General features: G+C 41.6%; 1 protein-coding gene across 1 annotated transcript in view; it reads right to left on the bottom strand.

Annotated features, from left to right (window-relative positions):
- Positions 1-2,625: 2,625 nt before the first annotated feature.
- The window catches only part of Slh (sec1 family domain containing Slh), a 39,917-nt gene continuing 26,128 nt past the window's right edge, over positions 2,626-16,414 (bottom strand). The window contains exons 11-14 of the mRNA XM_076192205.1: positions 16,083-16,214; positions 15,843-15,986; positions 11,869-12,012; positions 2,626-3,926 (exon numbers count right to left, since the gene is read on the bottom strand). Of these exons, the coding sequence (XP_076048320.1) occupies positions 3,897-3,926; positions 11,869-12,012; positions 15,843-15,986; positions 16,083-16,214 (450 nt within the window). The 3' untranslated portion in view covers positions 2,626-3,896. The remainder of the gene's footprint in view (positions 3,927-11,868; positions 12,013-15,842; positions 15,987-16,082; positions 16,215-16,414) is intronic.

The raw sequence follows: 16,414 nt of genomic DNA, 5'->3' as shown, positions 1-16,414 counted from the left end.
ATTTTTTCCTTTCTCGTCCTTTTCTGTCTACTTAGTATCCTTTTTCTTGATATACCATTTTCTCAGCCTCAGGGGGGTCGCCAATTAAATGAAGCAGCCTTGCTGTGGATGTGCTGTGTCTTGCTACATTGCTTCTGACCCAGGGTGGTGGGCAAGATGCAAGGATGACCCATCATCCAGGAGCCAAGATAAGAGGGAGGGAGGGGTGGTAAATGGGAGTGGAGTATGTGGGGATAAAATAGGTGGGAGCGTATTTATGCTTTTGACTTCGCCTACCTCCCTTGTATGGGGGAAAAAAACATTCGTATAAGTTTGTATGAATGTATTTGCCTAATTGTAGTATACAGGAAAGGAGCAATGCTCATTGGGTCCTAGCTCCTATTCTCTAATTTTCTAATCTATATCTGTGTGTGTGTGTGTATTTACCTAGTTTTACCTAGTTGTATCTTATATGAAGGGGAGCTACACTCATGGTGCACCACCTTCGTATCTCACAGTGTCTAGTTTGCTCTTGAATTCATGTATGGTTTTTGCATGCATTATTGTTTTGTCCAACTTGTTCCAAGTGTCCACCACTCTGTGTGGAAAACTGTTTTTCTTCAGATATCTTCTATAACTCTCCTTTTTGAGTTTCTTTCCATGCCCTCTTGTGTTACTCTTGTCCCAATTTAGTAAGTCCTCTCTATCAAGTATTTCTGTGTCCTTTATGATTCTATAGATGGTTAGTAGGTCGCCTCTCTCTCTTCTTTGGGTGTGTGTGTGTGATTCACCACCATGGTCATGGATCATGTGTTGGACTCATGATTGACAGCTATTTCCCTCCTGGAAGAGAGCTCAGAGCTCATATATGACTGATCTGTTGGTAATGCTGTGACCTTACACACACACGCGGGAGAAGATATATGCTCGTAAGGACCCGCAGATGTATCTTTCCACATCCAGTTCTTTCTTAAAGTCGTGTATAGTTTTAGCACTCACTGTTTTCTCTTTCAACTTATTCCATGTATCTATCACTCTATGTGGAAAGCTAAACTTTTTCAGATCTCTTCTGTAACTGTCCTTCTTAAGTTTCTTCTTGTGCCCCCTTGTATTTCTATTGTCCCATTTAAGTAGATCATCCCTGTCAAGGATTTCCATCCCTTTCATAATTCTATATATTGATATCAAATTACCTCTTTCTCTTCTTTGCTCCAAAGTTAATAAGTTTAGTTTGTCCAATCTTTGTTCATATGTCAGCATACTGAGTGTTGGTGCCATCTTTGTTAGTGCTCTTTGAATTCTTTCTAGTTTATGTTTTTTTGTTTTTTTTTGTGCTGGGTGTCCATAGTGTCACTGCATACTCTAATTTTGGTCTTATCAGTGTAACTAGGATTTTCTTCACCATCTCCTCGTCCATGTAGTCAAAGGCCACTTTCACTGATCTTATAAGTTGTAGATTTCTCCAACTATTTTGTTTACATGTTTGTCTGGTGTCATGTCATTTGAAATGATCATTCCTAGGTCTCTTTCTGAATTTACTTTTGTAACTTCTCTTGTTACAATTTTTTGTTTACCGGATATTATATTTTTGCTTTTTCTGAATTCCATTATACTACATCTTTAATGTTGAAATTCACTTCATTCTTTTTACTCCAATTCCAGATTTTGTCCAGATCTCCCTGAAAAGATTTAGTCTTCTTCATTACTCACTCTCTTCAATAGTTTTGCATCATCTGCAAAGAAGTTTATGTAGTATTTAATTCCTTCATCCATGTTGTTTATATAAATAGCAAACATTATCGGAGCCAATACAGAGACTTGGGGTACTCCACTTATCATGTCTACCCATTTTGAGTTCTTTTCTATAAGTATCACTCTCATTTTTCTTCCTTTCAAGAAGTCTCCCATCCATTGCAATAGTTTTCCTTGTATTCCACCTATTAGTTCAATTTTTCTTAGTAGTTTTTTGTGTGGTACTTTGTGTGTGTATCTTATGGGAAGGGGAGCTATGCTTGTGGTGTTGCATTTTTGTATATCAGTGTCTAGTTTGCTCTTAAATTCGTACATGGTTTTTTTGCACACACTATTGTTTTGTCTAGTTTGTTCCAGATGTCTACCACTCTGTGCGGAAAACATTTTTTTTTCAGGTCTTTTCTATAACTATCCCTTTTGATTTTTTTCATGTACTGTGTTTCTCTTGTGCCAATTTAGTAAGTCCTCTCTATCAAGGACTTCCATGCCTTTCATGATTCTGCAGATGGTCAGTAGGTCACCTCTTTCTCTTCTTTGTTCCAGAGTCATTAATTTCAATTAAGCCAGTCTCTCCTCATACGACAGGTTTGAAAATGCTGAGGCCATTTTTGTGGTTGCTCTCTGATTCTTTCAACTTTATTTATATTCTTTTGCTGGGTGACCATAGTGTCACAGCATACTCCAGTCTAGGCCTTATTAGGGTGACTAACATTTTTTTAACCATTTCTTTGTCTAAATGAGGTAAAAGCCACCTTTACTGATCTAAGCAAGTTGTAGGATTCTCCAACAATTTTGTTTATTTATCAGGGAACAAGTCATGAGATAATTACTCCCAGGTCTTTTCATATCCCACTTTCTTCACTTCCCTTGTTCCAATAGTATATTATCCTGATATTCTTTTTTTTTTTTTTTTCACTTTTTCCAAACTCCATTATGCTACAGTTCTTAATGTTTAAGTCTACTTCCCACTTCCGACATCATCTCTAACCCTTGTTTAGGTCTCTCTGTAGTGATTCACAATCCGTTTTGGTTTTCACTTTCCTCAACAATTTAGCATCGTCTGCAAAGAAGCTCATGTAACATTCCACATCTTCATCCATGTCATTCACATAAATAGCGAGCATTATTGGAGCCAATACTGATCCCTGTGTAACTCCACTAATCACCTCCCAACCTTAACACTTATCTCTAAGCAGTACTCTTATTTTTCTACCATATAGGAAATCCTCCATCCAGTTTAGTAGGTTACCTTGTATCCTTGTGTGTGTCTGTGTTTTTATCTAGTTGTAGTATACACAGTTGGAGCGTACTAATGGGGTTCCATTTCTATGTAGAGAAATGCCATTCTTATATTCTTTGGCAAATTATAAGTATCTTATGTTATCTTCTTTATAGGAAATGCTTTTCCTACTTTATTTTCCTTACAAACTCATTTCTCATTTCATATCTTCTCATCTGATATTTTTTTACTTTGGCTTTGTTCCTAATTTTACATTTCTCTGCACCAAAATTTATTTTCCACACCTGACACCATTTACAAACCTTATCTAGGTCTCTCTGTAGAAGACTGCAATCCTCATTTTTCACTTCCTTAATAATCCTGGGCTCTACAAATATGTTTACATAGCTGCCTTACCAATTCATCATACCATTTATGTACAATAAGAACATTACAGATGTCAGAACTGAGCCCTGTGGCATCTAACTAGTCACTCCTCTTTAGTCTGACATTTCATCTTTCAATACATGTACTCTTCTCATACTTATTGAAAGCCTTTCACCTATTTCAGTGCATTCCTTCACAGCCTCCTATGCTTTCCAACTTCCCTATCCTAACTCTTTGCCCACCAGGGCTGGAGTGCCAACTTGCAGTGTTGTAATGCTTTTCTGTCCTCGGCAGGGACTCAAATTCAGACCACCGAGTTGGCAGTTGAATGTGGTACCACTACACCAGCATACCACATGTGTGTTTATGTGCACTTGCTTTTTCTTTCAAATAAAAAAATAAATAAAATAAAATAAAAAATAAATGTTCTTCATTGTATGCAGCCATATGAACAAATGTATACTAAAAATGACATAACAATTATTTACATGTTCTATCATACAAAAGAGGCGAAACCAGTTATACATCACCAGGCCTGGAACAGTTACTGTATCTCTTCTCACAAGATTTCTGATCCTAATTTGTTCAACTGTAAAGAAAAGAAAATAGGATTACTTTTACATAAATACATATACAAAGGACTTTTTCCCCTTACAAGGGAGGTAGCCAAAAACATTTTTATGAAACAATCAAGCTTGATTGTTCTTTATGCAACATCTTACCTGTTAAGCCATCCATTCCTAGTACCTTGATTATCCCTTCCCTTGCTAGTCCAGTTAATCTTATTGCCATACTTTTACTTACTTTCAAGAGAGCATCTATATACTATTTCCATTCCTATTTTCTTATGCATACATATGGGGGGGGGTTTGAGAATGGGTGTTGGTGGAAGATATACAAGAGGAGAGTGCGGCAGAGGGTTGGAGATGGGTATTGGGGGAGGAAGGGTGGAGGAAGTGGATGGTTTTGGCTGCTTGGGTGTGAACGTGGCAGGAGGGGGTGGGAGTGGAGGTGGAGTGTGGACTGAGAGAGGCAAGTGGGTGCCTTGGGGAATTAAAAAATGTAATGAGAAATAGACGTTTGGGAGTGGATGCTGAGAGGAGATTGTAGGAGGGGGTAATTGTGCCAACATAGCTGTGTGGGGAAGAAGTGTGGAACATGGGAGGGGAAGGGAGGAAGAGTTTAAATGTGTGAGATGAGATGCTTGAGAAGTGTGGTGGGGGTTGCTGGGCTGGATGGAGTGGGAGGCAGGGAGGTGGGGAGGAGAGCACGGGAGGAGGGGAAGTTGGTAGATGGTTTGGATGCATGGAGGGGGCAAATGGGAAAAAGACTGGTGGAAGAGGTATGGAAGGCAGAGGTGGAGGGAGTGAACATGAGGGGGTGACCAAGGATGAGATGGATGGATGGGGTAAAAGGCGCATTGGGAAAGAGGGGGATGTCTGTTGAGGAAGGAAGGGAGAAGACGGAAGATAGGGGTGAGTGGCGAATGATTCTGTATGGATGATACTGCGATGCATGGGAGGGAGTGGGTGGGATTTGGGGGATGAGGGAGCATGTGTGAATATTTTAATGCAGCCCAGAGGTATTGCTCTTTTTCTGCATGAGGGGATGGAGAGGGAGAGTCACTGATTAAATGAAGCAGCTTTGCTGTGGATGTGCTGTGTCTTGCTACATTGCTTCTGACCCAGGGTAGTGGGTGAGATGCAGGGATGACCCATCATCCAGGAGGAGCCAAGATAAGAGGGAGGGAGGGGGGTGAATGGGAGTGGAGTATGTGGGGATGGAATGGGTGGGAGTGGGTTTTATACCTTTGTTTTTGGCTACCTCCCTTGTAAAGGAGAAAAAGGCTTTGGGATATGTATTTCCCTAGTTGTATTTTACGGGAAGAGAGCTATGCTCGTAGTGACCCGCTTTTGTATCTTTCTGCATCCAGTTCTTTCTTAAAGTCATGTATAGTTTCACTGTTTCCTCACTCAGTTTGTTCCAGATATCTATTACTCTGTGTGGAAAGCTATTCTTTTTCAGATCTCTTCTGTAACTGTCTTCTTTAAGTTTCTTCTCATGTCCTCTCGTAGCTCTTCTGTCCCATTCTAGTAGGTCATGCCTATCAAGAATTTCCATCCCTTTCATAATTCTGTAAATAGTTATTAAATCACCTCTTTCTCTTCTTTGTTCTACAGTTGCTTACATAATTTCTTTTGTTGACTGAGTAGGTTCACTTGCCATCTGCTTTCAGATCACACTTAATACTCTCCGTTCCTATCTGCCACCAGTAGCTTCTTTTCACATGCACTGTGACATGAAACCATTGTATTCCACTTCAATTCACAACACTTTTGATTGGCCACCTCTCAGCCTCTACTATCCTCCTGCATTTCTTTTTCTCTTTTTCCCCAATGTATCTATACACAACAATGCTTCTTCCCCTTTACAAGGGAAGTGGCCAGCCAAGGTATACACCCACCCCTACCCCCACCCATCAATCATTTCCATTTTATCTTAGCTTCTTGTGGATAAAAGGTCATCCCTATGATTTGACCACTGCCCATTTCAGAACCAATGCAGCAAAACCTAATACATCCGTAGCAGGGCCAGACATTTCATTTAAACGGTAACCCTCCCTCCTCTTCCTCCCCTTCTATGGAGATAGAAAAGACAAATAAAAACATTGCCTTCTCCTTTCCCTACTCAACAGACATTCCCCTTTTACTTAAGATTCCTTTCACCCCATCCACCCATTACATTCTCGGTTTACCCCTCAGGTTCATTTCATCCATCTCTGTCATCCACTTTTTTTTTTTCCCTATTCTTTCTTCATTGATTTTTTCCATGTGCCCAAACCATCATAATATAATTTCATGTGCCCTCTCTGCCAGCTCCCTTTCAACCTCCACATATCTTTATCTCATTTCTCACTTTATCTATCCTTACAACACCCACCATATTTCTCAAACACTTCACCTCAAACACATCTAAACTTTTCCTCTGTGCTTCCCTTAACCTCTTCAATATAAGCTAAACATCTGTGTGTGCATTACGCTGCCTGATATATGATGATGCATCACAATATACACATTATAAAATATAAAGTTACAGCTGTAATCATTCTCTTTCACCCAGAATATTTCCACAGGGAAAAAAAAAAAAAAATCAAGCCTGTTCACAGAATATGGGGATCACTCAGCTACAACTACAAAATAAATATAAGGATGACAATGCTGGCATCCTCATACACAAACTTGCACCTCATGATGCCTACACCCCAGCAGGGGTTGAAGACAAACGAAAAAGAAGCAGCGCTTCGCTGACAGACAAATTTGGAACTGGCCCTAGTTACATACATACATACATATACCAAGGCTTTTTCCTCCTTACAAGGGGGGTAGCCAAAAAGGGGAAGGCATAAAATCATTCCCACCCATTCCATCCCTGAATACACTCCACACCCCTCCACCCTCCTTTTTATCTGTGCACCTCCTGGATGACGGGTCATCCCTGCACCTTGTCCACTGCCCTGGGTCAGAAGCAGTGTCGCAAGACACAGCACATCCACAGCAAGGCCGCTTCATTAAATCGGCGACCCCCCCTCTCTGTCCCCCCATTGCATAAAAGGAGAGGACGGGGAGAAATCCCTTCGGGCTGTGTCAACTTTTGCTCACACATACTACCTCACCCCCCACCCCCCCCCCCCTTCCACCTCCAGCAATCACAACATCATCCATATACAACCATTCTCCATTCACCCCTGTCTTCTGTCCTCTCCCATCCTTCCTCAACAGACATTCCCCTCTTCCCCCAAGCCCCCATCACCCCATCTCATCTTAGGATGTCACCTCATGTTCACTCCCTCCACATCTGCCTTCCATACCTCTTTTACTAGTCTTTCTTCACTCATTCTTTCCATGTGTCCAAATCATCCTAATATTCTTTCATCAACCCTATCTCCCAGCTCCTTTTCCACCCCTGTTCTCCTCCTCACCTCCTCATTTCTCACTCTATCTAGCCTAGTAACCCCCATCATACTTCTCAGACACCTCATCTCAAACACATTCAAACTCCTTCTCTCTTCTTCTCTTATGTTCCATGTTTCTGCCCCATACAGTGCTGTTGGCACAATCACTCCTTCATACAGTCTCCTCTTAGCATCCATTCCCAAATGTCTATTCCTCATTACACTCTTTAATCCACCAAGGCATTTACTCGCTTCTCTCAATCTACATTCTACCTCCACCTTTTCCTGCCTCATTTACACCCAAGTATCTAAAACTATCCACTTCCTCCAGTTGCTCTCCCTTAATGCTCACTTCCAGTCTACTGCCATTTTCACCCCTTGTACATCTCATCACCTTACTTTTACCCACATTTATCTTTAGCTTTCTTCTATCACATACTCTCCCAAACTCTGCCACCAACTTCCTCAATCCCTCCTCCGATCCTGCCACAAGCGCAGTGTCGTCCACAAACAACAGCTGGCTCACCTCCCACTTTTCTCATACAAGAGAGGGATGGATGGGCAGACTGCCTTTCTAGACCTACAAAAAGCATTTGATAAGGTACCACACAAGAAACTAATAAGAAAAATAGAATCAGCAGGTGGCATCAGAGGAAAATTACTGGAATGATTGGAAGATTTCCTGACTGGGAGAAAAATTAGGGTAATAATTAGAGACAAATACTCGAATTGGGAAGAAATGATAAGTGGTGTCCCACAAGGTTTGGTACTGGCTCCAATCATGTTTGCCATATAAATGACATGGATAAAGGAACAGCGTTATATGAATTTCTTCACAGATGATGCAAAAATACTAAAGAAAGTAAGAACAGAGGAGTATTGTGAATCATTACACTTAGATCTGGACAAAATTTGGAAATGGACTCAAAAATGGGAAGTGAACTTCAATACCAAGAAATGTAGTATAATGGAAAACTCCTATTTTCCATTATACTACACTTCTTGATATTGAAGTTCACTTCCCACTTTTGAGTCAATTTCCTGAGTTTGTCCAGGTCTAACTGTAATGATTCACAATCCTCCTCTGTTCTTATTCTCTTTAGTACTTAGGTGCGAATGTGGCAGGAAAGGGAGGAGTAGAGGTGGAGATAGAGTGCAGATTGAGAGAAGCAATTGGTGGATTAAAAAGTGTAATGACAAATAGACATTTGGGAATGGATGCTAAGAGGAGACTGTGTGAAGGAGTGATTGCACAGACAGCACTGTACAGGGCAGAAACATGGAATATAAGAGAGGAAGAGAGAAGGAGTTTGAATGTGTTTGAGATGAGGTGCCTGAGAAGTATGATAGGGGTTACTAGGCTGGATAGAGTGAGAAATGAGGAGGTGAGGAGGAGAACAGGGGTGGAAAGGGAGTTGTTGTTGTTGTCGTTCCCTAGACTGTCTGTCCGAGCAGTCCCGTCTCCCCAAGGAAGGCCACAGCCGAAACTGGGTTTTCCCACAAATCCTTTATAGAGTGTATGTTGTGTTGTTTGCGTGCATGATTGTGTATAATGCAGTCTTCCATTATGTGTTGTATGGTATGGGGTGAAGTGTTACATCCTGGGCAGCTGTTCACAACACGGTCGTCCAGCCTCTTCTGGTAGCTTAGAAGTGCTGGGTGGTGACCGCATCGCAGTCTGGCCAAGTGGACTCTGTCCTTTCGTGGGAGAGAGGATTCAGAAGGGTGGATATCAGGGGGTCTGGCATGCAGCAGTGTGTTGTCTTTCAGTGTGTTAATGGAGCGGTGAGTGATATGATTATGAATATGTTTCCGGAGGCTGGTATTTGGTGGTTGTGGAGGAAGAGAAGAGAGTATCTGTGCGTAATAAAGGTCTTTGGGTGTAGTTTTAATGTTTCTTGGTGTGTGTGGGTGTTCTGCTATGTAGTGTAGCGGGTGTGATGTGTTTGTGGTGGCTGCAGCAAGTGTTTGTGTGCCTCTCATGTCGAGGTGGTCCTTGACTTTGAGGACTTTTGTTTCATGGTGTAAATGGTCTGTAGGTGATGTATTTGTGCAGCCTGTAATTGTTTTTAGGGCTTTGTTTTGTATGATTTGAAGGGTGTTGTGGTGTGTCTCACTGAGATTAGGAGCCCATGCAGGACTCGCATAATTCATCACTGAGCGTATGCATTGTTTGTATATAGTTATGTTAGTTTCTTTGTTTTGTCCAAATGTTGTTCCAGTGATTGACTTAAGTGCGTTAAGTCTAGGTGTGCATTTGTTTTTTATGTTTGTGAGGTGTTGTTTGAAAGACATGGATGTATCGTATGTTACACCAAGAATTTTCGGTGTGTTTGTGTGTGGTATTAGAGTGTTGTTGATGTAGAGATGAGGTATGTATTTGTGTTCTTTTGTCCAGTTGGTGAGAAGTGTTGCTGTAGATTTGGTTGGAGCTATTTTGAGTCTGTTTGTGATGAACCATGTGTTGAGTGTGTCAAGGTAAGGCTGGATTATTTCTGCAGCTTTGTCTGTGTTACGATGTGTGCATGTGATTGTTATGTCGTCTGCGTAGGAAGAGATTTGTATTTCTGAGGTGTCTGGCGTGGGTAAGTCATGCATGTATAGATTAAATAATGTGGGGGATAGAACTGAGCCCTGTGGTACTCCGTTCTTAATGTTTCTGATGTGCGATGATTGGCCATTATATGACACATGAGCATTCCTGCCTGCCAGATAATTGGCCAGCCATCTTTTGGTGTTATTGTGCATGTCTGTGTTATATATTTTATTTGTTAGGTTGTGGCGGGGGATAGCATCAAAAGCTTTACTAATGTCCAATGTTATAAGAAGTGTTCTGTGGTGGGGCCTATCTGAATTGATGCCATCTAAAATTCTTTGTGTGAGGTTTGTCAGAAGAGTGTTTGTGGAGTGTAGTGGCCTAAAACCGTGTTGTGAGTCAGCAAGGGGAATATATGGTGTGACAAGTTTAAGTATTAGGCGTTCAATGACAATGGAAAGGGAGTTGGGAGAGAGGGTTGATGAAAGAGTATTAGGATGGTTTGGACACATGGAAGAATGAGTGAAGAAAAACTAGTAAAAGAGGTATGGAAGGTAGATGTGGAGGGAGTGAACATAAGGGGGCAACCTAAGATGAGATGGATGGATGGGGTAAAAGGGGCTTTGAGGAAGAGGGGAATGTCTGTTGAGGAAAGACAGGAGAGGACAGAAGATATGGGTGAATGGAGAATGGTTGTACTGTATATGGATGATGCTGTGATGCATGAGATGGAATGGGTGGGGGATGGGGGGTGAGGAAGTATGTGTGAGAAATATTTTGACACAGCCCAAAGTGATTTCTCCCCCATCTTCTCCTTTTCTGCATGAGGGGACGGAGAGGGGGGTCGCCCATTTAATGAAGCATCTTTGCTGTCGATGTGCTGTGTGTTGTGATACTGCTTCTAACCCAGAGCAGTGGGCAAGAGGCAGGGATAACCTGTCATCCAGGAGGTGCCAAGATAAGAGGGAGGGAAGAGGGTGGAGGGGAGTGGAGTGTAATAGGGATGGAATGGGTGGGAGTGGTTTTTATGCCTTTGTTTTTTGGCTACCTCCCTTATAAGGGGGAAAAAGCCTTTGGTATATGTATGTATGTATTATAATGGAGTATGGAAAGAGTAAAAATAGCTCCCTTCCTGTATAATACAACTAGGTAAATACATAGGTGTCATTGTATTCTAGGGGCTAAATTCCAAGATTGTCCCATACATTCCCATTTGTTCCCTTTTCCTTTGTAAAGCAGAACTAAAAACACATTCCTCCAGTCTTCCAGCACATTAGCCAATCCACTATTGCTTGGAGTACATGCACAAATATGATATGGATATGGTTTAATGTCACACACTCCCCCCTATTGGGAGGCTAGGACGGTGCCCCTCACAGAGGGCTTTGTAGCATGGAATTTAATGAACCATGCCCTTGGTTCAACTTCGCCAGTCTTAGGATTCGAACCACCCTCACCTCAACCTTCGCCACAAGTAACGACGCACTAACCCGCTCAGCCAGCGAGCTTCTATGCATGCATATACCAATGGCTTTTTCCCCCTTATAAGGGAGGTAGTCCATTTCATCCCCACGTACTCCACTCCCATTCACCATCCCTCCCTCTCTCTTTTCTTGGCTCCTCCTGGCTGAATAAGCAGTAGTTGAAAATATCCATTAAGGCTCTTATGGTATTCTGGCCAAGGTGTTTGAGTTAGATGTTTGTGATTTCATCAGGACCTTCAGCTTTGGAATTTAATTTCTCAATGGCCCTTTCTGTGTTTTTACAGTGGAGGGGGGGTAAAGGTTTCATTATATGTTTTGTCTTTCTCTATTTCTTTAGTTATTTTTCTGTTTTCTGGTATGGTGGTCTTCAAGCTAGTTTTGGTGAATGGTGAAGCACTTGTTGATAATGTTGCACTGTTGTTTTGATGGCATTTTATTTTCATGAGTTGGGGGCTTAGTTTTGAGATTCTGATGTATGATCTTCACATTTTTCCATAACACTAATCTATCAAGTGAAATTTAAAATAACAGTTACTAGTAATTAGTCTTCATCACCTACCTCATTTATAAATTGTTCTGCATTGACAAGATTGGAGCAGCCATAGATGATCCGTTTATTCATACCAGTTTTCCTTTTTGCATAGCTTACAAGGTTGGTGTACTCAACATAATTTCCACCACCCACAACAAATATCACTGCATCCTGAAAATAAAGTAAAAGTAAATAAATAAATATATTCTAATTTATCCTCATACCCCCACCATACTTCTCAAACACTTCATCTCTTCATCTCAAACACATTTAAATTTCTTTCTTCTGTCTCCTTTAGTCTCTCTCCCATATAGTTTCACAGACACAATTATCCCCTCATATAATCTCTTTGCATCCCTTCCTAGACACTTAGTTTTCATGACACTTTTCATTCCCTCACTCCATAGATTACCTCCACCACAACTCTTCCATTCCAAGGTACATGTGACCCTATATACTTAAAAACTATCCACTTCCTCTACCTTCTCTTCTTTAAGATTTACTTCCAACTTACTGTCACCCTCATCCCTTGCACATCTCATCACTTTGCTTTTACCCACATTTACTTTAAACTTCCTCATAGTGCAGTGTCATCAACAAACAACTGGCAACCTCCCACTTCCCTCCAGTCTCTCTAACCATCTCCAATCTTCTGTCCATCACCCTTGCCTTTACCTCTCATACCACCTTATCAAGTAGAGAAGAAAAAGTAAAAGGTGCTGATGGAGAGATGATAATGGAAGAGACAGCAGTAAGAGGAAGATGGGCAGAGTATTCTTGGGAGTTGTTAAATGTGAAAATGAGTGATGAATAAGGAAAATTGAGGAGAAATAAGAAAAGATGTGGTATAAGCCATTATTAAATTGATGAGAGCAGGTAAGGCACCTGGGTTAGATGGGTGTCAAGCAGAATGTCTAAAAAAGGGAGGTACAGTGATGGTGGACTGGCTGGTGAGGTTGTTTAATGTTTGTCTAAAAGAGGGTAGAGTGCTGGAGGACTGGAGGAGTGCCTGTATAGTTCTGCTTTACAAGGGAAAAGGGGACAAGTGTGTGTAGTAGTTTCAGAGGGATCAGTTTGTTGAGTGTAGTTGGGAAGGCTTATGGGAGGGTTTTGATTGAGAGGATTAGGAGAGGAACAGAGGGAGTAATTGGTGAGGAACAGTGTGGGTTTAGGACAGGTAGGGGTTGTGTGGATCAGATTTTTGTGGTAAGGCAGATATGTGAGAAAGCTTTAGGAAAATATAAGGATGTTTTTTGGGTGTTTATGGATTTGGAAAAGGTTTATGACAGGGTAGACAGGAACTGTTGGAGATATTGCAGATATTTGGGATAGGAGGAAAACTGTTAAGAGTAGTCAAGAATTTTTAAAAGAGTATTAGAACCTGTGTTAGGATTAGAAATGGAGAGTGCAAGTAGTTTGAGGTAAAGGTGGGACTTTGCCAAGGATGTGTCCTGTCACCAAGGCTGTTCAATTTATACATGGATGGGGTGGTGTGAGAGGTAAATACAAGGGCAATGGGCTGGGGATTGGGGATGGTTAAAGAAAATGGAGAGAGATGGGAGATAAGCCAGTTGTTGTTTGCTAATGGCATTATGCTTGTAGCATGATCAGAGGAGACACTAAGGAAATTAGTGACAGTGTTAGCACTGTATGGGGCAGAAACGTGGAACATAAGAGAAGAAGAGAGAAGGAGTTTGAATGTGTTTGAGATGAGGTGTCTGAGAAGTATGGTGGGGGTTACTAGGCTGGATAGAGTGAGAAATGAGGAGGTGAGGAGGAGAACAGGGGTGAAAAAGGATTTGGGAGATAGGGTTGATGAAAGAATATTAGGATGGTTTGGACACATGGAAAGAATGAGTGAAGAAAGACTAGTAAAAGAGGTATGGAAGGCAGATGTGGAGGGAGTGAACATGAGGGGACGTCCTAGGATGAGGTGGATGGATGGGGTGAAGGGGGCTTTGGGGAAGAGGGGAATGTCTGTTGAGGAAGGAAGGGAGAGGACGGAAGACAGAGTGAGTGGAGAATGGTTGTATATGGATGATGTTGTGATTGCATGAGGAGGAATGGGCAGGGGGGTGGGGTAGTATGTGTGAGTAAATTTTGACGCAGCCCGAAGGGATTTCTCCCCGTCCTCTCCTTATATGCAAGGGGGGACGGAGAGGGGGGGTCGCCGATTAAATGAAGCGGCCTTGCTGTGGATGTGCTGTGTCTTGCGACACTGCTTCTGACCCAGGGCGGTGGGCAGGGTGCAGGGATGACCCGTCATCCAGGAGGTGCTCAGATGAGAGGGAGGGCGGGAGGGGTGTGGAGTGTATTTGGGGATGAAATGGGTGGGAGTGTTTTTATGCCTTCCCCTTTTTGGCTACCTCCCTTGGAAGGGGGAAAAAGCCTTGGTATATGTATGTATGTTTAGGAAGGTGTGTGAAAGAAGGAAGTTGAAGATAAATATGGGTAAAAGTAAGATGATATGTCCAAGGGGATAGGATGGCAGCAAACTGGAAGTGAATATTAAGGAAGAAAGACTAAAGTGGATTGCTTTAAATACCTGGGGGCGAATGTGGCGGGAAAGGGAGGAGTGGAGGTGGAGGTAGATTGTAGAGTGAGAGAAGCAAGTAAATGCCTTAAGGGATTAAAATGTGTAATGAGAAACAAGACATTTGGGAATGGATGCTAAGAGGAGATTGTTAGTAGGGGTGATTGTGCCAACAGCACTGTATGGGGAAAAAACATGGAATATAAGAGAGGAAGAGTTTAAATGTGTTTCAGATGAAATGACTGAGAAGTATCGTAGGGGTTACTAGGCTGGATAGAGTGAGAAATGAGGAAATAAGGAGGACAGCAGGGATGGAAAGGAAGTTGAGAGATAGGATTGATGAAAGAGTATTGGGATGGTTTGAACACATGGGAAGAATAAGTGAAGAAAGATTAGTAAAAGAGGTGTAGAATGCAGAGGTGTCTGTTCCCTCCCATCCTAGTCATCCCATATACCATCTTTGCACTTTGTCACTTCCTCCTGAAAAAATATAAATTCTTCTTCTACTCTCACTGCCCCTTTTATCCCTCATCACCCCTCACACTTCTCCCACCTTCTCATAATTTTTTTTCCTTTACCTACTTATTCTATTTGTTAACTATCAGCACCTCTCTATCTCTCACCCCTTTTCCTCCTCCTCCTCCAATTTCCCTCCACTTTCAACATATCTTTTTCCAAAGAATTATCTGACACTCCCTCACTACTTCCCCTGAAAACATGAATGTCCAGAACTCTTCCTGTCTTTCCTTTTGATATCCCTACCTTATCCATCAATAACCAATCAACCACCCTTCCATCCACCACTCTTTCCCATATATACTTGTTCTTGGCTCTCTTCATAAACATTGTTTTTTATATCATTAAAGTCCCTTTCAAAACATATTTCCAACATCACCTCTCCATTAAGATTCTCACTTGGCACTCCAAACCTCCCAACTAGTGGTTCATCCCCTACTCTAGCACAAGTATCACTACACATTCCTTTCAATCTATCAAAGAAACCTACCTTTCCTCTTCAATTTTCTCACTACCTGACCCATATGCACTCACAAAAACCCACATCTCCCACCCCAGTTTCACCTTCAACAACATTAACCTTGAAGACACTTCCCTCCACTCCACACTTTTTTATCTTATCACCTACCAGCAGAGCCACTCCTTCCCTCCCTAATCCCCTTGTCATTCCTTACACTTTCCCCACCAGACTCCCAAAGTCAAAGTTGCTCTTCCCTTTCAACTTAGTTTCACTTCATGCTAACACAATCATCTTCCTTCTAACAAGCATACTACCAATGTCTTTTACTCTTGTCTATACAACAACCATGCACATTCTTCTTCTCCCAAACACTCTTATGCCTTCAATTCTCATAGGATGAACATGCTGAGAGCAAGATCCCTGGTCCACTTACTCCCACTTATGCATAAATCTCCATGCATAACAGATAAAATTACATTCATTATGCCTGACCTGAAATGGTGTCCTAGACCGTGCTGAACTTGCATTACTGTCTCCAGGTCGCAGAAGTTTGGGATCAAAGTATCGGTATTCCTTTTCTTCTTCACTACTTCTCATCTCCATCAAATGGTCTACAATTCTTGTAATTGGAAGTTTCTATCAAAATAAAGAAAATTACTCAAAATAGTGGAAATACATAAAAGAAAATTACTATTTTCTCTCAAACTCACCAGAAAAGTTCTCAAACCTCACATTTTCTTTAAGAACAAAATTCTTGACACCTTCAACTACAAGTGTCGATCCATGATTCATAAGTTTGGAGAACATGGATACTGTCTTGGCCACACCACCTGTGTAGTCAGAAGGTCCTGCACCAGATGTCATCTGAAAGTAATTCAGTTCATATACATACATATACCAATGGCTTTTTTCCCTTTACAAGGGAGACAACCAAAAACAAAGACATAAAATCCACTCCCACCCATTCCATCCCCACATACTCCACTCCCATTCACCCCCTTCCCTCCCTCTTATCTTACAGGAATGCTGGGATCCATGCATATAAATCTTCTGATATTTATAAT

This window comes from Oratosquilla oratoria, chromosome 11, assembly GCF_046742065.1.
Source record: "Oratosquilla oratoria isolate Oo_2021 chromosome 11, ASM4674206v1, whole genome shotgun sequence".
Lineage (NCBI taxonomy): Eukaryota > Metazoa > Arthropoda > Malacostraca > Stomatopoda > Squillidae > Oratosquilla > Oratosquilla oratoria.
This window is presented reverse-complemented; position numbering and strand designations above follow the sequence as displayed.